Source organism: Equus przewalskii, chromosome 25 (assembly GCF_037783145.1).
Source record: "Equus przewalskii isolate Varuska chromosome 25, EquPr2, whole genome shotgun sequence".
Taxonomy (NCBI): domain Eukaryota; kingdom Metazoa; phylum Chordata; class Mammalia; order Perissodactyla; family Equidae; genus Equus; species Equus przewalskii.
Window position 1 is genome coordinate 43,318,599 of NC_091855.1, and position 23,585 is coordinate 43,342,183.

The 23,585-nt window shown below is 41.5% G+C and overlaps 2 protein-coding genes across 2 annotated transcripts in view; one reads left to right on the plus strand and one right to left on the minus strand.

Moving 5' to 3' along the window:
- Window positions 1–3,988, minus strand: part of HSP90AA1 (heat shock protein 90 alpha family class A member 1) — a 50,212-nt gene extending 46,224 nt beyond the window's left edge. Inside the window, exon 1 of the mRNA XM_070593304.1 lies at window positions 3,734–3,988. The gene's annotated coding sequence lies outside the window, so the exon portion shown is untranslated. The remainder of the gene's footprint in view (window positions 1–3,733) is intronic.
- The window catches only part of WDR20 (WD repeat domain 20), a 54,099-nt gene continuing 34,437 nt past the window's right edge, over window positions 3,924–23,585 (plus strand). The window contains 1 exon segment of the mRNA XM_070593305.1: window positions 3,924–4,334. Within this exon segment, the coding sequence (XP_070449406.1) occupies window positions 4,086–4,334 (249 nt within the window). The 5' untranslated portion in view covers window positions 3,924–4,085.

Here is a 23,585-nt window from a genome sequence, read left to right on the forward strand (position 1 = left end):
AGTTGTGGGTCCTTCTAGTTGTGGCATGTGGGATGCCACCTCAGCGTGGCCTGACAAGCAGTGCCACGTCTGCGTCCAGGATCTGAACTGGCGAAACCCTGGGCCGCCGCAGCGGAGTGTGCGAACTTAACCACTCAGCCACGGGGCTGGCCCCCAATCCCCCTTATCTCGCTCTGCTGCTTTTTCCTAGCACAATCACTACAGTACACAATTTACCTGTTTGTGTTTATTGTTTATCCTGTCTTCTCCTTGCAAGAATATCAACTCCGCAAGTGAGGGATTTTTGTTTACTGATGCATCCTAAAAGCTAGAACAGAGTGGCACATGTGGGTATTCAAATAAATGTTGGAGGATACAAAGAATTCTAATAAGGTCCCTCATATCCTTGAGTATGCATGCAATCTGGTTGAAAGGGAGCATGTACATACTAAAAGGTAAATATCAATACAAGATAATTAGCATTTGCTGAAAAATACCAAAAGAAGATAATGCTTTTAGGATATTATGCATGTCAAATAAAAGCTCAGGGAAGTGCCACAGAAGTTTGGAGAAGTAATTTTTCCATTTTGGGGGAAGGTAGTCACACCTCTTTGAATATCTGATGAAAGGTATAGACTTGGATGATATAGTGAACATGTACACAAAATTTTGAACACAATTACAAGGAGTTCCAACACTCCCTGAAGTCAGCCATGAACCTGAATTTGAGAACCCTTGGTTTCAAGTATGGTTTTATCACCCAAGGCGTGGGAAAGGCTTGGTGAAGATGGGGCTTAAACTAGTTCTTGAAGAACAGGCTTCGAAGGAGAAAGAGGAGGAATGTCTTTTCAAGCAAGAGGAAGAGCTAAGGGTGAAGGGAGAACAGTTTGACCGGAACGGAGGATTTATGCAATACGTAAGAACAGGCTGAGGACTGCTTGGTGTATAACTTAATATGGATACTGCAAGTCATTGAAAGTTTTTGGGCAAGAGAATGTAAGATCCAAAGCACTGTTTTAAGAAAATTAATCTGGTAGTTGTTTATAGGAAGAAAGTTGAGAAAAAAGTGAAATTAATAAAATCATTCATGAAGCCATTATATAGTGCTTCAAGTTTGAAGAAACGGGAAGGGAACTGATAAGGTTTAGAGACTGATGAATTTGAGGTATGAATCTATTTTTGTTTTTGTAATGCAGATCTGCTGGTGATGAATTTTTTCAGCTTTTGTTTGTCTGAATTCATACTTTTTGCTGTTATAGAATTCTAGGTCAACAGTTTTTTCTTTCACTTCTTCTAAATAAGTTGTTCTATTGTTTTCTTTTTTTTAAAAGATTGGCACCTGAGCTAACAACTGTTGCCAAGCTTTTTCTTTCTGCTTTTTTTTTTTCTTCCCCAAATCCCCCCCAGTACATAGTTGTATATTTTAGTTGTGGGTCCTTCTAGTTGTGGCATGTGGGACGCCACTTCAACATGGCCTAATGAGCGGTGTCATGTCCTCGCCCAGGATCCAAACCCTGGGCTGCTGAAGCAGAGCGCATGAACTTAGCCACTTGGCCATGGGGCCGGCCCATGTTCCATTGTTTTCAATCAGAAGTCTGAGGTCATCTTTGTTTCTCTGTATGTAACATGTCTTTTTTCTCTGGCTGCTTTTAAGATTTTCTTTTTATTACTGATTTTGAGAAATCTGATTATGATGTCCCTTGGTGTACTTTTCATGTTTCTTGTCCTTGAGGTTTGTTGAGCTTCTTGGATCTTTGAGTTTACAGTCTTCCTCAAATCTGGAATGTTTTTGGCCATTATTTCTTCAAATAGTTCTCCCACACTCTCTCTCCTTTGAGGGCCTCCAGTTACCCCTTTATTAGCCATCTTGAATTGTCCCACAGCTTTTTTTTTTTGTTTTTTTGCTGAGGAAGATTGCCTCTGAGCTAACATCTGTTGCCAATCTTCCTCTATTTTATATGTGGGTTGCTGCCACAGCATGGCTGACAGGTGGTGTAGGTACGTACCTGGGATCCAAAGCCGTGAACCTGGGCTGCTGAAGTGGAGCACACTAAAGTTAACCACTACGCCATGGGGCCAGTCCCTTTGAATACATTTAGAAATGCCTGGTTTGAAACTGAAAATCAGAAATGAACTTTAGGTCAGGCTCAGTTATATAAATTTGGGTGTTATTTATTGAATCCTTGAGTGTGGAGGGAAAAAAACTACAAGAGAAAAAGTATTAAGAATAGAGATTATTTAAAGGCTTTGGATGGGACAAAGTAAACAGCCTATCATTATTGTGATCACAATAAAATATGCTGAATTTATACAGAATAAACCTTAATAGAATGCCCGAGGCATACAGGTATTATGGGTAATTTAAAGTTGTGGTTAATTGAGGGCTAATAAAATATTTTTGTTTTAATTTTTGCTTGCTGAGTTTTTTTTCTCCAGAAAGTATTATTATGCTTTCTTCCCCGCTGACAACTAGGAAACACAGCTGAATTATTTTTAGGTGATTCAGGATGTCACTATCCTTCAAGCTGATCATTATAAATACATATTTTCAATGTAAAATAACAGTTATAGGAAATTGGGGTAAATCCATGGTGACCATATAACACATCCTGGTATTTTAAACGACTTCTGATATCTATTTGCCTTTTAGGGATAGGCAGATAACATCAAGACAACTGTAACAAAAAACTTTAATTATTTTAAGGATCTATGAATTAAGTAGGATTCTCCTCCAGTGGTTTTCTGCCAACATGTATAAAACATACAGGATGTTAGTGTCAAATGCATTATTACATCACTGGCACAGTTTCCACTGGCATCTACTTCTTTCTAATACATAGACACTTATGATTCAGACTCCTCTTACTTTAGAGCGTACCTCCATCCACTTCTTTTGTGAGCCTCCAGCTATGATCAGAACTTAAAGGAATAGCTCATTCTTGGTGCAACAAATGTTGGTTTTCCCCTCCTGGAATTCTATCACAATGTTTCTGTCACTTTAGACACCTTCTTATTCTAGTGCAACATGCCAAGAAACCCAGGTATAAAATGGTGATGGTTTAACCTTACTTCAACACGCGGGCCGGTCCTTACACATCCAGACCTAGTACAGTATATGCACACAACTATGCCTGGTAAACAATTTCGCAGATTTCACTTGAGCCTTTTTTTTTTTTTTCTAATCAATGGCCTCTAACTTTGTCAAGAGCTCAAACTATTGAGCAAGACAAGTGAATCCTGCTGAGATTCACTCTCCGGTTCCCAAAGCCATTCCCTGCCCCGCCCCTCCCCTTTTCTCTAAACACCTGGTAAAGACAAACAAGAAACAGAAGTGCCAACAAACCTACTTTCCTTAAAATTAGCCAACGCTCACTATAGACAGGTATTCAGTCAGATACGCGACTCGCAAATACATATGCTACACACCCCTCTTCCACACCCCGCCTAAAAAATCGACGGTGAGGCGGAAAATTGGGGTTCTTCGGTACCGTCTCAGAAACCGACTCGGGGGACGCAGAGGGGCTTCCCGACCCGGGCATCCGGACGGTGGTGCAGGGAGGCCGAGGGGAGGTCCCGGGGGCGGGGAACCGCCCTCTCCCGAAGGCAGAACCCTGGGGCTCCGGCGCTCCACTCGCAGTACCCCACGTGCTCGCCCGAATGGGGTGGCGGCCACGGCCACTCTCTCCGCTCCCTAGTGTCCCGGGGTCCCTCAGGGCAGAGCCAGAGGCAGCTGATGAGGCCGCCCCGAACTCACCTCGGCGCTCCGCACCGCAGCCCCGCCGCGGCGTCCCCTTTCCCTCTCGGCCTGGTAGCCCACCTTCAGGCCGCGCGGGGATCACTGGCGCCGCAGCGGGGCCGCCCCGAGGCCTCGCCCGGGGGAGGAGCCTGCGGACGCCCCTCCACGCGGAGCGCGCCAGGTGAGCACGCGTGCGCAGTCGGGCCGTAAACAAGCCCGCCCCGTCCCCTCGGCCGGCCCCCGCCGGGCCGGCTCGCGGGTGGGAGGGGCCAGGAAGAAGAGGCGGGGGGGGAGAGCGAGAGCCCGGGACAGCGCCTGCGCGGTGGGCGTGATCCGGGCACTTAGGGCAGGATGAACGCTGCTTTCCAAGATGGCGACGGAGGGAGGAGGGAAGGAGATGAACGAGATTAAGACCCAATTCACCACCCGGGAAGGTCTGTACAAGCTGCTGCCGCACTCAGAGTACAGCCGGCCCAACCGGGTGCCCTTCAACTCGCAGGGATCCAACCCTGTCCGCGTCTCCTTCGTAAACCTCAACGACCAGTCTGGCAACGGCGACCGCCTCTGCTTCAATGTGGGCCGGGAGCTCTACTTCTATATCTACAAGGGGGTCCGCAAGGTACCGACCCGGGCGTCACCGGGGCCCGCCAGCGGCGCTGGCAGAGGCCGGGAGCAGGGCGGTGACAGCGGGGGCCAGGGTGACCGATGGGGGTGGCCGTCGCTCTTACTTTTGAGTGGGCCGGTAACTCCACTGGGGTGCTCCTGAGGAAGGGGGATTCAGGAGTGAGGAGGGTGGTGGCGGTGATGTTTCGAAGGGGTGGGGGCGGTGGGAAGGGACCGTGGAGTGCGGGGTTCCGGCTGGGAGGCCCTGGCAGGGGCTGGCTGCTTCGTCTCCGGCAGGGTCCTTCAGGCTCTGACACGGCCAGGGAGCGGGCCTGCGAGTCCCCGGAAGAGGTGGGGTGGCCGTCTTGTCTGCGGAGACAGCCTCGCCTCCCGGGAGGGTTGAGAGTCTCGCTCTGGGTTGGAGAACAGGGGCGCGGGGCGGCTTGGGAAGGTCTATAAGGCGGAACCGGGGCTGGGAAGCGGAGGACCTGAGACTAGGTCAGAAAGGACCTGGTCGGCACCAAGGGCTACTCCACCTGCTGCCGCACTGACACTTCTAGGAGCCTCTCCTCTGGTCTTAACACTTTCTATTTCCAAAAACATCCGAGGGAGAATGGCTGTCACTGTTTCCGCCGAGGGAACCTTCTCCTGAGAGATTGTTAAAGAGGGTCATCTTGTCCCTTATAGTATGGGAAGGGCTGTGTGCTACAGTTGGGAGGTCGAAATGATGCTTTCACTGATCTAAGCTGGTTTCAGAGAGGGGTTTTCTGTGAGCGTGCCCAGGTCAGTCTTGTCCAACAAGTCTGACTGTGTCCCGAACAGGGAGGGATATGCCTTAAAAGCTGCTTTACAAGAACCATCCTTCTTTGCGGGCGACTTAACAGCAATTCTGTGAAGCATGTAATCATCCTTTAAAAATATCTCTTTAAAAGCAGCAATTTGTTAGAGTTTTCTTTCGTTGGCTACGTAACTTAGTTCTCATTGAGAACTGCTTACTTTTGAGATAAGTGGTCCTTGACTTGACTGTTGGAAGAGTCAGGAAATTAATGCACCCCACAGCACCTGGGCATGGGAAGAGGCGGTAACAAATTAACTTATAAATGTCTGATTAGTGTGAAAATAGTTGTATGTAGTGAAGAGTGAACATTCTCTAGGATTTCATATATCCAGTTCCAGTAGAGTTGCTTGGTTACAAGAACTAAGGGTGTGGCAGTGGTATCTAAATGTAGCAAGTTGTCTCATTTGTTCAAGGTGAATGTTTTTTGTTAGTGTTTATGCTAAGTGTGCTACTGTGTTTGAGGTATGCTCTTACTGAAAGTAAATCGCTTGACTTTATTTTTTTTCCTTCGGAATTGGGAAAGTGTGAAGTGGTTAGTAGTCTAGGAGCTGAAGTTTTAGACTACTCCCACTTTGTCACTGGCTTGTTGGGTGACCTTGGACGGATTATTTAACTTCCATCTGCACCTCTTTATTTTTATGTATTTATTTTTTCCTCTGCCCATGATTTTTTCTTTTTATTTATTTTTTGAAGAAGATTAGCCCTAAGCTAACAAATTCTAATACTCCTCTTTTTGCTGAGGAAGATTGGCCCTGCGCTAACATCCGTGCCCATCTTCCCCTGTTTTTATATGTGGGACGCCTGCCTCAGCATGGCTTGGTAAGCAGTGTGTAGGTCCGCACCTGGGATCCCGGTGGGCGAACCGGGCGGGCCCGCTGAAGTGGAATGTGTGAACTTAACCACTGAGCCACCGGGCAGGCCCCTGCACCTCTTTAAAAAGAGACTATTGCAGTGTACACTTTGTAATTTATGGTATAATGACCGTAATGGACTTTAACGTCCTGAAACACTCAGTAGATGTAAAATATAGTTAAAATAAGCACTAAGAGTAAGTGTCAAACAGGAAGCTGCTATCTTGACATTCATACTAGGACTGAAAGGATTAGCTTTTTCTCTGGAAATAAGTTTAGAATTTTAAGCTATTAATATTTATTTATATAAAAATTTGAAAAGTGCTTAAAAACCAAATTTATTAGCAATTACTAGCGTAGGCATTACCTTTTTTTAAAAAAGGGCTCCTTGAAAGCATATTACTTTGAAGCATTCTAGTGGCAAACCTTATGTGGATCTGGTAGCCCTGGTATGTATCCTAAAAACCTGTCTCTTGCCTGGAAGTATCATAATAGTGTTCTCTTTTAGTAGGCTACTATTCAGTGAAGGGTAAAACTAGGAGAGCTTTTCAGAACTGCACTAAAAAAATTATTTTAAACAAGACAAATTAAACATGTAAATTTGCCTTTAGCTGCATCGTTTATTTGAACACTTTAACTTTTTTGGTAAAATTTCATTTTCATGTGGTAATATCTTGTAAATACATTTGCATCATATGGTGGACATTTCAACTCTTCTAGCCAATGTAATTTTTAAAAAATGTTCTTTTACATGAATGAGTTTGCATTTATTTATTGTTATTTCTGAGTAATGGTGATTGTTTTTGTGACTCTATTTACTGATTTTAAAATACAGCAAATAATTTTTCTTAATCTGAAAAGGATTAGGAATCTGAAAGGGATTAGGAATTATAAATCTGTTTTTGATTGTTGGTCATTTTGACTGTTTTTTTTCTTTCCATTTTTTCTTTGGGACATAAAGTTTTACAATTATTCGGATCATTTAGAAGGTCTAATTTGGATGAATACATTCAACTTAAATCTGCGTGTAAATTGAGTGGAATATAGGTCTGTTAAAAAATTTAAATCATGAACTGTGTGCTGCCATTCCTGAAAGAAGTCCTGAGGAAATGGAGCGGATGAGGAGGTAGTCTAAAATCTAAGTTGAGGAGTGTAATCTTGGCCCTTTTATAGCATTTACAGGTCAGTTTCTAGAGCTGGAAGGGACCTTAGAGTTTATGCAGTTTCCCTCCCTGGGAGAAAACCAAGCTGGAGAGGCTGTGCAAACCTCTGTTACAGTGTTTTTCTTGTGGTAAGGAAAATGAAACACAGCTGAATCTAAAGTAGCTGTCTTAGTGAGAAGAGGCTGATCAAGCTTTTTGGTCACACTGATACCATGTACTTGCAAGCACTTCAGAATTTACCCCGGCCTTTAGTAATATATTATCTCATTGAATCTTGATAGCAATCCTGTGAAGTAGATGAAAGCGTCTTTTCATAATTGAAGTTCAGAATGGGGTTTCTTGTGTGAGGAGACAGTTTTGTGAATTTATTTTGCTTAACTAAAGATAATATGAACTTTGATTTAATGCTGACACCAATCATTTCAACAAAGATTGGAGTGACTGCCGTGGTGATAATTATGCTGGGCAAGGCGATGTGCACTGTGCAAAGATGAGTGAGACCCTGTCCCCCCCCCAAAGAACCTGGAACTGCGAGTTCTCAAACCTCCTTTTAGCATGCTGTGTTTCCCTCTTTTTAAACAAGAGGCTATTTTAGGATAAAGATTCTAAAGCTAACTGGGCTTATTGGATCAACCCTTCCATTTTATGGAAATCTGTTTTTACGTAAATGTGAATTGCCACCATTCATGTCTCGGCTTAAACGTTACTCCCTCAGCAAATCCTTCTTTGAATCCCCAGGCTAGATCAGTTTTCCCCATTACACGTTCTCATAGCATCCTGTACTTTGCCTTTCTAGCACTTTTCTCAATTTGTAATTCTCTGGGTGATAATCTGTCTCTTCTATAAAGAAAACTCCCTTAGGATAGGAACTTTTCTTTTCTGCTTTCTCTGTCTTCCTAGTGTCCAGCACAGTGTCCAGCATGGAGTAGGCCCTTACTCTTTATTTGTTGTGTGAATGACCAAATAAAGCGTCCACGTCCCTCTATGTCATACTTTAAAAGATCTTTAGAAGCTGAAAAACATACTCAATTTTGGGCCCAAAAGTAACCGGTACTTTTAGTAGCTCACATCTTTTTAAAGGCATTTAAAATTATTTTTAGAAGGTACCAAAGTTAGCATTCTAACAATTGGGAAATTGTGTAGCAAGAGACAATGAGGTAATGGAAAGTAACCAAATGGTGCAGTTTACTTTTGATCTGCTTCTCTTAACCAATGTTACCTCCCGGACCTATGTACTAACGAACAGCTTTTTAAAACTGTGCTCAGAGTTACTTAACATTCAAGCTAAAGAACTCTCCACCCCCCATCTTAAGATTCCAGGTCATAAATATACTGCCCAGAGATGTTATTGAAGTAATTCATACAATAGGTGGGAAGTAGATGTAGATGGCTTCCAAGGCCTTTTCAAGGTTATGTGATTGTGTGTCAATAACAGTTTTTTTTAAATTAACTATTTTGAGAGGGTTTTTTTTTTCTTTTTTGCAGGGGAAGATTCACCCTAAGCTAAAATTGCCAAACTTCCTCCTTTTTTCTTCTCCCCCCGCCCCCCCAAAGCCCCAGTACATAGCTGTGTATAGTTGTAAGTTCTTCTGGTTCTTCTGTGTGAGCCACTGCCACAGCATGGCTGTGACAGACAAGTGGTATAGTTCTGCGTCCAGGAATCAAACGCGGGCCACCAAAGTGGAGTGTGCTAAACTTTAACCACTAGGCCATCAGGGCTGGCTCTCGATAATTTTTTAATGAAAATAAATGTATCTTTCTATTGGGAAGATGTATTCTTGTCCTGGACTTACTTCCTGCTTCTTGAGTGGCAATTGGGAAGAGTGGGGTGTGTTGTGAAAGCAAGCTGAAAAGATTGTGATTCTAGGTCTTTATGCTAGAAAAAGCTTTGTACTCACCATGTTGAGATGAAGCTGGGGCCAGAAGAAGAGTCAGTTAGTAACAGCTAAAATATTTTTAGAGCCAGAGTTATCTGGGAAAGTAGTGGATTGACTCGGGAGAGGATGAGCATGCTGGACGGGAAATGTTCTGTCTCTTTGTCAGACTGTCGGACTACCTGTTGGTGACTGAGGGACTCATGCTTTGTGTGGAGAGGGTAGCGAGATGCTCTTTAATGATTTTTTCCTTCAGACTAATTTCAGATACTGGACTTCTCCAGAGAAGGTCGTGTTTACACCCTTCTCCCCATTTGTGATTTTCACACCTCTGTGCTTCCCATTTATAGTTTAGAAAGAGGCTTGGAAGTCTAGAAGTTTTTATATCAAATTTACTTTGAGAACTTTTGTACTTAATTTAGTAGGGCACATGTGGAATTGAGTGGAAACCTGTATTTTTTTTCCATTGAGGGATACCTAATGGCTTAGGAAATATTGATAAAGGTTTATTTATTTAACTATAGAATCTTATATACTGAGGGGAAAGCATCTTAATTTATCACTTAAAGCAGGCCCGAGAAACTTTCATATAACACCTTTGTTCTCTTGACCTTGAAGAGGAGAATGGTGATGAGATTTTCAAAGGCTCTGCCAGTGGATATGAGCAATGGTAAGAAACTCCCAGAATATGTCAGTGAAATCCATGAGATAGTCATGAATGTCATTCTTTCAGCAAGTATTTATGGGACATACCTGCCAGATATGAGGTACTGTTCTAGATGCTTAGTGCAGACAGAGTGTCTGCCTTCAAGAAACTTATCACCTATATTTATCATCATTGAGTTATTCTAATGACTTAATTTATTTAAGTATTTATTGTGCTTTGGTAGAAAACTTGAGCAATAATCAAAACATAGTGGATTTTGTCACTAACTAGTTTGGCTATATGCCTAAAGAACCTTGTTTTAAAAATAAATGTGAAGATTTTTCTAGTCTGGTATTTGATGTCTTAGAGAACAATTTTATTTATATTTCAGTGAGACTTATTTGTGCAGAAATATGAAATGTGGTTTTCCTTGGTTATTTAGGAGTAGACATCAAAAATAGAAATCTAATTGGTAGACATTCTCACTTTTCATTTTCAGGACATTTAAAATTATCTGAGAATATCAGTGACAAGTTATCTTATTCTCTGAACATTTGGCATCTATTTTTTATAATAGAATATGAGGTATGTCTTACTTTTAAAAAAATAATCTTCATTCATCAAGTGTTTATTGCAGAACTGTTCTGTGCAAGGCATTGCTGTCTATTGTGGGTGATGGGAAGGTGCATTAGGACGCTTCCTGGTTGTAAGGAGCTGTATTTTTGTTCTGATAATTGTAATAGAAGGTAGAAGCTGTGTGCTCTGCACACAGCATTAAACTATACAAGTATCAAGTGGAATTAAGGAGTGAAGGTGAAGTAGAGGATTATTTCTCTGCCTAGTAGGAAAAGAATATTGAGTTGGATTTCAAATAGATGATTTGACCCAAAATATGTACAAATCACAGTTTTATAAATTTTAAAACATGTAGCCTTATATTTCTAATTTCAGAAATGCTTTATCTTCATTTCTGATTGAGCTTTATTTGGCATTTGCTCTTTTAGCATTTTTCTCAACTTCACAGCTTCTCTGGCAATTGGTAATTTTTAAGTTGAATAATGTTTTGCATTGTTAGTTCTATTTTGTAATATGGATTTTTAAAAAGTAGGGTATATTGTACTAAAAGCAGCCAAGTCAATCTGTACTACACTTTATCTTATTTTGTAGCAGTTGGAAAATGTACTTGAAACTATAGATGTTATATGAAAGAAGCAAGAATCATTCATGAGGAAGGAATTTATAAGGTTTTTATATTTTAAAAGTAAGAATAGGAATACTTTAACATATTCTCAAGTGACCACACTGTAGATTATCCCTGTGACCTGAAGCTCTTTCTCCTTTGGTTGGTTCACAACCAGCTCACTGCTGTGCTGTGCTTTTTTTTCCTGCTACAGCATAACCGATACAGGTGCTCGTTCTCTACTTTGATCTTCTTTTCAGAGGCTCTGTCTTATCTTAATGTTTCATTTAATAAATATTTGAGTGGTTTTGTGTGAAAAGCAGTGTACTAGACTATGGGAAATCAAAAAGTATGAGATATGATCCCTGACCTTGAGAGGATTATCATCTAACCATGGAGGCAAGATATTCACACACTCATTCATTCTATCAAGATTTATTGAGGGCCTGCTCTATGTTGTTGTTGAGACAGAATCTCTACCATCAAGGAGTTCACAGTCCAGTGGAATCATAAATGGCTTATTCATCCAATTAACTTTTATTGGACCTGTAGACCCAAAGAGAAATAAGATATAGTCCCTGGCTAAAGTGCCTATACTCTAGCAATGAGATGGACGAGTAAATAGTGGTGAGATGTACAGACAGTGTCTGCTGTTTTAGACAGTATTCGCTCATTAGGGCTTCTTAATCTGAATAGAATTTAGGGGGTATGTCAACCTAGATGGGGAAAAGTAGTTTACATCTTTATTTTTACAACCTCTAACTGAATTTTAACATGTCCTTTATTGATGAATATTGGCAACAAATCACAGTAGTAACAGACCTGTGACTTTACCAGTGAAAATCACAGATGTTTGCCTGTCATGTTATGGTTGTTGCAGCCATATCAGTTATCATTTACACTCATCACTACTTTGAGATTACAGTAGTTAGTGGATCTGCTATTAGAGCTTGTTATTCAATGTGAGATAAACTTTTAAAAATCCTGAATTTGTTTTAGTACAACTATTTTAATATAACTGATCTCTTTTGTAATCTTTTGTATTTAAAAATATTGTGAGAAGGAGTCCATGGCACAGAAAGTATAAGTGCCCTGATTTAAGTAAGTCTTGGCTTGCCTTCTTTAGTGGCATATGTGTGGCTGAATGTAAGGAGGGTAACTGGTTTCTTCTGTCCTGTTAAGTGAAACTTTGAGTTTCTTGAAGAGGTCTCTGGTACTTGTGGTGGTTTTTTACTCAGCAGTTAATTACCTAGAATTCTAAGTTGGCCATGCCGTGCGCTTCTTTTCCTTTTCTTCCCGATCATTGTTTTGCCCTTGCTCCCCGATAGAGGGAGGGATGCGAGAACTACTCCGCAAGATCGACTTTGCCCATGAAGTCTGGATAGTAGATGACTGCGATGGAACGTTTGTCTCGATTGCAGTGAGAACGTAGGGAGGCTTTCACAAGGTCACATCTGAACTGAATCCTGATGAGTGAGGGGCTAAGCGGGAGGGGATTCTAAACAAGAGAAGCAGAACCCAAGGCCTAAGGATATGGCATTGGATGGCTGCTTCTGGACTCATGAGCTGCATTGTGAGGGTTGAAGCTTCTGCGAGGTTTGGGAGGATAGGGTTATCTTCCTTAGTGGTGATCATTTAAATGTTGGTTATATCCTAGCTTCCAGAACTCTTAGTGTGATTTTTAAAAAGATTTTTTTTTAAGGCATTTTCTTTCTTTTGGTGCTACTTCTGAGGTAATGTACTGCATTAGTACTTTATCCTCCTTTGGGACTCTTAGTGTATTACCCTCTTTCAGGACTCAGTCATCAGATTGAATCAAAAGCACCCCTCTTTGGGCCCTCGTCACCTCCGTTTCTCAGTGATTTAGCTCCTGCCACACTGCCACTCTCTCCAGCATACCCTTGTCTTAAATGCTGTGGTTAATCAGCATAACCCCCGGCACACGTTCTCAGTTCTAACCCGGGCTAAATTGCATCCTACAGCAAATGTGTTATTTTCTGTTTTAAAAAAAGGAGGGAAAAAATCCTTTCTGGCTCCCACCCACTCCCTGTGGGTCTTTTGCCTGGGGCAGCTACTGCCCTATTTCTCAGCTACTCCTTAGAGCAAAGCTCCTCTAGTTGTCTAAGATGTCTGGACCCTCAAAGTGTGGTCTGCAGACCAGCACCATCAGTGTAGTCATCCGGGAGCTTGTTGGAAGTGCAGAATTGAGCCCCACTCCACACTTACAGAATCAGAATCTACATTCTAAGAGGGTCCCCGGTGATTCACATGCTTACGAATGTTGGAGAAGCATTGGACTTCGCCAGCTTTCTCTGATTCTTTCACTGCCTCTTCAGACTTACTCCAGTCAAATTATTGTACTTTCTGGCCATCTATTTTAAGTGTACAATTCAATGATTTTTAGTAAATTTACCAAGTTGCACAACTATTACCATAATCCAGTTTTAGAACATGAGGGATTGTTTTTAAATTTAAGTTTGTGTAAGTTTCAGTTATGCTAGATGAATAAATCTAGAGATCTGCTGTATGACATAGTGCCTATAGTTAACAATACAGTATTGTGCACCTCAAAATTTGTTAAGAGGGAAGATCTCATGTGAAGTGTTCTTACCACAAAAAAACAAAACAAAGGGATACAAGGAAGCTCTGGGAGGTGATGGATCTGTCTGTTACCTTGATTGTGGTGATGGTATCATGGATGTTTGCATGTGTCCACATCATCAAATTGTACACGTTTAATATGTGGAGTTCTTTTATACTTCAAAATTTAATTTTGTGTTTAATTATGTAAATGTTTAATTATGTAAAACATTTATGCGGTTCCAACATCAGAACTATAAAATAGGGTTTATATTCAGAGAGGTCTAGCTTCCATTTCTGTCCTCCCCCCTCAGTTCCCTTCCTCTCTATAATCATTTTATTTGTGTTTGACTCATCCTTTTGTTGTTATGAGAATAAGATGACATTGGAGCAGAAATTTGAAGGAATTGAGGGAGTTTACTATGTATGGTATTTTGCATTTTGTTTTTTTCTGTTTAATGAAATATATTGGAGATCTTTCCATATTAGTAAATAGAGAGCATCTTCATTTTTTCTTACAATTGCTTTATACTCTATGCTGTGGATGTACCATAATTTATTTATTTTTATTTTTTTGAGGAAGATTAGCCCTGAGCTAACATCTGCCGCCAATCCTCCTCTTTTTTGCTGAGGAAGACTGGCCCTGAGCTAACATCTGTGCCCATCTTCCTCTACTTTACATGTGAGACGCCTACCACAGCATGGCTTGACAAGTGGTACCATGTCCACACCCGAGATCCGAACCTGCAAACCCCGGGCCACTGAAGCAGAACGTGCGAACTTAACTGCTGCACCACCAGGCCAGCCCCTACCATAATTTATTTAACCAGATGACTTTATCATTCTGTTTTGTTTTTTAAATTACAAATAATGGTGCAGTGAATAACTTTGCATGTATATTAATTTGCACATAGGGAGGTTTATCTAGAACTATTTCCATAGGAGGTGCTACTGGGTCATATGGTAAATTCATGTACATTTTTGATAAATATTAATCAAGTTGCCCTCCATAGGGAGAGTTGTACTGTTTTGTATTCCCGCTTGAGAGTGCCTGTTTCACCACAGCCTCACCAGTAGAGTGTGTCGTCACACTTTTGCATTTGCTCTGATAGGTGAGAAATTAGTGTAATTTTTTTATTGTTTTTCCCTTGTGACAAGTGAGGTTGAACATCTTTCTCTATATTAAGAGCAAATTGTCTTTCTTTTTCTGTGAACTGTCTATTTCATATCCCCTGCCCATTTTTCTTTTGGGTTGTTGGACATGTTCATTTTTTTTTTAAAAAAGGAGCTCTTTATGTAATAGGGAGATTAGCCCTCTGTCTGTGATATGAATTACAGATTTTTTTTCTTGCCAGGTTGTCATCTGTCTTGTAAGTTTGCTTAGGAGTATGTGTGTTTGTTTTTGCCCTGAAGAATGTTCATATTTTTTGTAGTTAAATTTATAAAATTTGTAAATTTTCTTTTATACATTTTTATAGGTAATTTTGAGCCCCAGTTTTATTGTGTGTTAACGAGTTGCCATTCTCCAAGGCTTAAATAAGAACTAAAAGATTTACGTCTTAATATTTGAGAATTAAGTTTAACAAAGTTTAAAAACAAAGTTTTAAACCTTTAAAACAAGTTTAACAAAGTTAAGCAAGAGATAAACATTGGAATGTGTGTAAAAGGAGCTAGTGGACAGTGATTCACTAGTGGTTTTTAGGATTTAGCATAACTTGAATATATTATAATATTAGGGATGTTTTGTTTTGCAGCTAACAGGAACCCCCCAACTCAAACTAGTTTAAAAGGGGATGCATTGAGTTATGTCATTGAAAATTCCAGCAGTAATGTGGGCTTCAGGCATGGTTTGATCAGGGTGCGAGCTCTGTTTTGCCAAGATTCTCTTGGTTCTGCTTTCCATCTTTGTCAGTCTGGCATAGGTGGCAAAATGGTGATAAAGGTTCTAGGCTTCACATTTCTGTAGCACAGGGACCAGAATGAGAGTCAGTATCCAGGATAATAATGAACAACTCTTCTAGTTACTTTCTCAGAAGAATAAGGAAGATTGTTTCACAGAATCCCCCAGGAAACCTTCTTTCATTGCCCCAAATTGGATTACCAGCCTATTCCTGTGGCCAAGGAAATATTATACACTGGTTGACCTGAGTTTTGGCTAACCCACGCCTTTAGCAAGGGGATTGGATTATCCAATACCCTTATTGCTCTGGAGCCCAGTCTGGAGCTGCAGTGTGAGTAGATTCCAAACAGGAGAATAGATATAGATAGACACTAGGCAATCGAGACATGCACACTACACTGAGAGTCTTAGACTGGGTTAGGTATTGGGGACCCAGACTTAATAGACACAGTTTTGCGCTCTGGAGAAGAACTCACGGTGAGATGGATCAGTATAGCATGCAATACACTGTAGTAGGCACATTGAGCATGGCTTGGGCGGCATTGCACTCCTGCGTGGTTTAAAAACCCCTCTTTCCTTTGCTCTTGCTCTTTGTCTACTATGAATGTCCTCCCGCCTTTTCACACAACGTTGAAATTTTTTGTTTGAATCTCCAGCTCCTCCACTAGGCTATGAATCTTGGGGGCAGAAACCATCTTACTCATCCATATCTATCACGGTGCCTGTACGTAGTAGGCACATTGTGTTCAATTGCAAATAAATGAATTGGTTGAGTTTATAGTCCTCTAAGGATTTACTTGAGTAAATTAGATAATCTTTCAGAATCCCTGTCACAAGCCAAATATGGTGAGTGTTACTTAGCAAAGCTTACAGAGGTAGGCTTGCCAGCCCCTTTTGCATTGATTGAGAGGCTCTTAGAAATTAGTCACAACCTCAAATCTTGTGCTGTTAGAGTTCTTCGGGACTAACCCAGCAGGAGGCTGTCTAGTGTCTTGACTGCCTAGAGTGAGCTTTGTTTGGAAGCTACATTTTCCTTATTCTGGTGTCTTGGAAAAAAGTGCTCACGCTCTTCCCTTCCCATCCCTTCGTCCTTCTTTTTGCTTAATTCTAGGCATTGCACAGGTCCTTACATTGGTCTATTTTCCCCTCTGGATTTTGGAATAGGTGTACATGTAGCTAGCAAGACTGGGGGTAATATTAGCTCAGCTAATTAAAAATGGTGGGTGTTATGCTCAGGGCTTTCCGTGATGCGGCAGCAGTTTGCGTTTCGCAGGGAGCTCAGAGAGAGGGGTGCAGGTGGAGCTGGAAAGGCTTTGCAGTGTCCTGACTGCTACTCTGCAAAGTACAGCACTAGACTAGGCATAGGTCCATTTGCCACTCCTCCTTTGGAGCGTTTGTCCTTAGACTCATGCTGTCTTTCTCTTTCTTTCTCACGGCCATATTATGACTTCCTGGCTGCCTCTGCCCGTTGAAGACTTTGGCACTGGCCTCACAGCCTTCCTTTCCCCTCCAGTTCCTGCCATCATCTTGGGTAGTTGCATGTCCACCACATGACCCATCAGGCACCTTGGCTCCTTGGTTTCTAAGCTTCCATGTTCACCCCCAGTGACCTTCTTTGGTCCACCTCTGGCATGCTCTCCGTAGTGACACTCTGGGTCTTGTCATCAGCTGTAACAGCTTCAGCTCCAAAATTACTAATTCAGATAGAAACAGTTATCCTTCTGCTCCAATGTGACCTTGGCTCCCACTGGTCTATTTTCTCCAGGATACTGGTTACTCCACTTCTTTGTGCCACATCCATTGGACATCGTGCAGCACACAACTTCCTTGACCTGTCAGCAGCATTTGACACAGTTGATTATCTTCTCTTTATTGAAACACTCTTTGTCATGAAACTTTTTTTTTTTTTTTTTTTTGAGGACGATTAGCCCTGAGCTGATATCTGCCACCAGTCCTTCTCTTTTTGCTGAGGAAGCCTGGTCCTGAGCTAACGTCCATGCCCATCTTCCTCTACTTTATATGTAGGATGCCTACCACAGCATGGCTTGCCAAGCGGTGCCATGTCTGCACCCGGGATCCGAACCGGGGAACTCTGGACTGCCAAAGTGGAACGTGCGCTCTTAACCCCTATGCCACTGGGCCAGCCCCTCTCATGACACTTTAATCTTGACTTACTTTCTCCCTTTCTGGCCCACATCTTTCTCACTACCTCACCTCCTTTGCCAGGTCCTTCTACTCTACCTAGTCTTTAACTGGATTTGCTTTTGACTCAATCCTATTCCCTTTTCTTTTCTCACTCCCATTATAGGTCTCTTACTGTATCTGTATCTTTTGTTCCTAAAATTATTTGTTTATGCCTTTTCTCCCCCCTCAAAAGGAAAAAGTAATTATTGCAACAAATTAATCCGGTGGATATTCCCTTGAAAGCACAATCCCTTTGTTAGGGCAATTAAAATTATATTACGTGTGCTCCAGCAGAGTTCTATCTCTGTCACTGTCAACTCTGCATCTTCCTTCTTGATAGTGACTTTTGCCGTTTCCTTCTCCTGCTCCTGTTGTCTTTTGCTTTCTGGACCATCTGTCTGCTGTCATGGCTGTAGCCATCTCCTGGTTGGAACTGTGGCTCCCCTCTTCTGCAGAGCTGTGACCTGCTGCAGAGTGCTGGGGCTCAGGTTTCTCCTGCTCTCAAGCAGCTGCTGGGCTCAGTCACCAATTTGAGCTTCATCCCCTCATTCATATTTTACTTTTTTTCTTGAATAGACTTAGAAGAATTTGTCAATTAAAATTTTATTTCAAAGAATTAACTTCTGTTTCTTTGTTTTCTGTTTTGGTAATATCTGTTGTCATCTTTATTTCCTTTCTGTTTTCTTTAGGTTTAGTATATTCTTTTTCTAGCTTTCTCAGTTGAAAACAGATTTGTCAGCATTTCTTACTTTTTTTTTCTTGGTGAGGAACATTGGCTCTGAACTAACATCTGTGCCAAACTTTCTCTATTTTGTATGTGGGGCACCGTCACAGCATGGCTTGATGAGTGGAGTGTGGGTCTGTGCCTGGGATCCAAACCCACGAACCCTGGGCCACCAGAGCAGAGCATGTCAACTTAATCACTACACCACCAGGCCAGCCTCTTACTTTTTAATGATGTGCTCAAGGCTGTGGAGTTCTCTCCAAGTATTGCTTTAACAGTCTCCTATATATTGGATATATGGTAATATCAGTGTCGTTAAGATGTAAATATTTTGTTATTTCCATTTTTATTCCCTCTTTAACCTTTGTATTTCTAAGGCATTTTTTAGTTTCTATTCATGGTGTTTAATTTTGTTATTGATTAACTTATTGGCATTGTATGGTGATAGAGTGTTTTTTGATATCAGTTATTCGAAATGTTGATGAGCCTGTTTCTTTGTGATCTAATTAAAATGTCCCATGTATTTTTAAAAGAATGTATATCCTCTGTTTGTCAGGCTCACAGTGACATATCTCTGTGTGTTCGATCAAGTTTTTAATGCTGCTCACATTGTCCTTTTCTTTACAAGTTTTATGACTGCCTTATTTGTCAATTTCTGATAGATATATTAAATATCTCACTGTGCTGCTGGACTCTTCAGTTTCTCTTTGTCACTTTTTGCTTTGTGTTACATTCAGAGTTGTTCATCTTTGTGGATTGTTCTTTGTATTGGGATACTGTGCTCTTCCTTAGCTCTATTTTTTGCCCTAAAGTCTCTTTTGAGGATTGGAAAATCAATTTATTTTTGTTAGAATTTGCATGGGATGTCTTTCTCTTCCCTATTTTCAACTTATTTATGAAGTTTTGTTTTTGATGTGTCTTTTTGGTCCTCTGGAATGTTTTCTCTTTCATTGGTGTCCTGGACACTTATTCTCCTTACCTCCCTCCCTCCCCCACCTACTTTCCTTCTATTAGGAATTCCTCTTGATTTTATCTCCAAAGGAAATCTTGAATACATTTACGTTTGCTTTCATTGCCCTCACTCATCTCACCAATGCCTTCTGATTTCTTTCTCCTTTGCTCTTGCTCCTATCTAATTTATTTTCTATACAATAGCCAGAGTGATCTTTAGAGATGTGAATCTGATTGTCACTCCCAGGCTTAAAATCTTTCAGTGGTTCTTGTTTTTAGCATTAAAAACAAGATTATTGATATGGCCTACTAGGCCCTGCATGAGCTGGCCCTTTGCTCACCTTATTATCCTCTCTCCCTTTTACTATATCTTTCTGACTCACTGGCTTCCTTTTAATTTTTCCAGCAAGCCTTACCCTTATTGCCACAGATTCTTCTTAGATGCTGTTTCCGTTGCCTGGAATGTACTTCCACTCCGCACCCTTTCACCTCTTTAATTCCTCTTCCTTCAAATCTTAACATATGTCATTTTTGTCCAAGCCTCTTACCCTGACTCCTAGACTAGGTCGAGTCTCCTCTTACCCTCTGCCAGGTCATCCCTCTAGCACAGGTCATGATGATAATGTCCCTCTTCTCCCTGCCCCCTAAACTAGAGTGCACTCAGGAGGGCTGGTTTTATCTAATTCATTGCTGAATTCCCTTTGTCTAGCTCAGTGCCTTTGATGCATTATAGGCATCTATAAATATTTGAGTGAATGAATAAATTATGTGGCTGTTGTCTGTTTATTGACAATGGATAGATTACTGTAGTAAGCATATTATCTTGTATGCAGTTGGTATTTGATTAAATATTTTAAATGAATTAATCTCTCTGATCTTTGTCATTTGTGTTTTATGAGATAATGTATTTAAAGAAGAGCAAGCTGTTATGTGTACCCCATTTCTCTCCACCTTAATCCTCTCTTCCCCCTTCTCTCATACGTACTTCTTACCTTAGCACCGGCAACAGGTGGAGGCTTGAAAGAAAGCTGAGAAATCTGTTCAGGTTAAAAGGTTTTCTTAGAGAGGAAGTCTGCTAACCATTCAGATCACTAAAATAAGTTTGCCCTGTGGGAACTTGTCCTTCATTGGCAATAGTAAAAGAGAAACATTTTTCCTCCTTAAAGTTAAAAGTAGGGTATGTTCATGGTAGAAAATTTGGAAAATTCAAGGACAAAAAAAATCCCATATCCCACACTGTTAATATTTTGATATTTTTCCTGCCAGTCCTTTTTTGGTGCTCAGTTATATATTTTAGGCATACTTTAGGTCGCTAATACCTAATATTGTGCCTGGTGCAGTTTAGATGCTCATTAAGTATTTAGAGAATGAACTCAGGTCTGTGTTCTTTTCCACCGTAAAATCTTCTGCAGCTTCCTAATTTTGTGTATAGATAAGCATTGCTTTTTGTTGGTGGTGTTCATAACCTGTTTTAGAGTAGTGGAGCTTTATATGCAAGTGTGATTTTTTTTTTTTAATGAACCTATTAGATCATTGTAAAAGTTGCTTGGCTCAATACTTTGGAGTCACCCGTGGCTTCTTTCTTTTTCTCAGTCTACTTCCTATCCTTCAGTAAAGCCTGTTGGCTCTGCCTTAAAATAATATCCAGAATCTGATCACTTCCTACCTCTACCACTACTCGCCTAGTTGAAGGGAGCATCATCTCTCACTTGGATTATTACAGTGGCCTCCAAGTGGGCTCCCTCACTCTACCCTTGCATCTTACAGTCTCTTCTGATGGCAACCAGAGTGATCTTTTCAACAAGATAGGTGAGATCATATTTCTCCACTGCTTAAAACTTTCTAATGCTTTTCCATATCATTTAGAATAAGGTCTGTATTCCTTATTATGATCTGGTGCTTTCCCTTTCCCCAAACCCCCAGTGTGATTTGCTTCCTCACTCCCTCCTCCTCCGTCCATTCTGTTCCTTGAAGAGGAGCCCACCAAGCACATTCCACCCTCACAGCCAGTGCACGTGCTGGTCCCTCTGATGAGAATCCTTTCCTGGGGTTGCCACAGGATTGGCTTCCTCACGTCTTCATATGTCTGCTCAAATGTGATCCTGTCAAAGAAATTTTCTATTACTCCTACTCAGAAAAGTACTACAATCACCCTTCCACCTCAGTCCCTCGACTCTGTTTTCCGAACTGATTTTTCTTCCTAGTGCTGACCACTCTGATACTCGTTTGCTGGCTATATCCCTCCTGAAGTCCGCAAGAGGAGGGATTTCTGTTTTCACTGTGGAGACTCCAGTGCCTAAAACAGCACGTGGCACATACAGTAAAACTCAGTGAATATTGGTTGACTGGATACTGAGAGGAGTTCCTTATCGCAAGTAACTTAGTGAGAAACTCTTCATTTAGGACATAGATATTATGATTTCTCATAGGCATATTTTATTTTTTAAATAGGCAATAAATTCACATCGTTCAAAACTCAAAGGGCACGCAGTGAAAAGTCTCTCAGACCTTCTTCCGTAGCCACCCTGTCCCCCTAGTCATTCTCTTCCCTCCCCAGAAGCAATCAGTGCTAAGTTCTTGTGTACGTTTCCAGAGGTGGCCTATGGTTCTACGTACGAAATCATAGATGGATTCCTCTCTCCTTTAAAAAAATAGAAATTTTAGGGGCCGGCCTGGGGTGGCACAGCGGTTAAGTTCACATGTTCCGCTTCTTAGTGGCTTGGGGTTCGCCGGTTCGGATCCTGGGTGCGGAATGGCACCACTTGGCAAAGCCATGCTGTGGTAGGCGTCCCACATAGAAAGTAGAGGAAGATGGGCACGGATGTTAGCTCAGGGCCAGTCTTCCTCAGCAAAAAGAGGAGGATTGGCAGTAGTTACCTCAGGGCTAATCTTCCTCAGGGAAAAAAAAAAATTAAGATTAGTAATAAAAAGTGCAGTGGTAGCTAATTAACATTGTGTACTACACTTAAAGAACATGTTTAGTACATTATACGAAACTAAAGAAGTAAGAAGTTTTCCTCTCTCATTTGAGTGACGTGTTTGAGGTCTTGTAGCTCCCTTAATTAATGCTTTGTAATGCCAAATTAATAAATAGTAGAGTTTAGTTGGGCTTGAGTCTCATGAGCCATATTTCTTATATCTAGGAGACTCCCTTTGTGGGCCATGATCTTGCAGAATGAAAGTGCTGAAGTTCTTGGCTATACTGATAGAGGGTGTTTTGGGGTCACCTGATGGTCCCTCACTGCTTTTGCTCTTTTCTTCCTATTTTCATGCCACTAGCCTGGCCTTACTTATTGTCCCATCTCTGCCTGCAGTTGCCGTTTTCACCGTGTGGCTGACTTTCCCAAGATATGTAATCGCTCACTTTATGGAACCCGTCAAATCCAAGCTGAGCTTAGTAAGCAAGTTAGCTTTCCAGTGGCCTCTTCAAAATCTCTCACCATTTTTCATGATGAGGTTTTCCCACACAGATACTTAACTGGCCAAGCTAACACCTTGTTGTCCCTGCACGCTTGTGGGTTTTTTTGATGAGGAAGATTGGCCCTAAGCTAACATCTATGCCAGTCTTCTTCTTCTTCTTCTTCTTCTTCTTTTTTCGTATGTGGGATGCCACCACAGCATGGCTTGGTGAGTGGCCTGCACACTTGTTTTGTCTGACTGTTTTTCTCAGTTTCTTAAGTGCCATCCCACATGCTTGCCTATACCATTGTCTAAATATTTGACTTACATGTACAAAAACCGTCAGGCTCCTCTTCCTTCCTCTCTTTCCTTGTAGCAGTGGTTCTCTTATGTGTGATCCTCAGCCAGCAGCATCAGCATCTCCTCAGAACTTGTGGAAAGCAGATTCTGGGGGCCCCACTCTTGACCAGCTGAATCATAAACTCTGGGGGTGGGGCCCAGCAATCTGCATTCAATTAGCTGGGCACGTGATTTTGACGTGCTAAACTTTGAGAACCACTGCCTTATAGGATCTAATTCAGGGCTCTCCTCACAGTAAACACTCAGTAAAAGCTTATTGGCTATTTAATTTGTAGATTTTATTAATAGCCATTGATTAATTTGTATATCATCACAGCTATCTTTTATTCAACGCCTACTCTATGTGGGGCCCTAAGCTAGGTGCTTTCCCCTCATTGTCTCATCCTCACAAACACTTTGCAAAATAGGGTGTGGTGTTTCCCACTTCATGTGTAGATGAGCAGGGGGAGGCTGTGAGGAATGGAGTGACTTGCCAAAGCTACCCTGGTAAGTGGCAGTGTGAGATTTTATCGAGGTCTGTCAGACTCAAAGCCCTTGTCCTTTCTAGGGTACACACTGCCTTTCGTATAAATCCTTGTTCCCAAAGAGTACATGTGGCTGTCGTGTGGTCGTGTAAC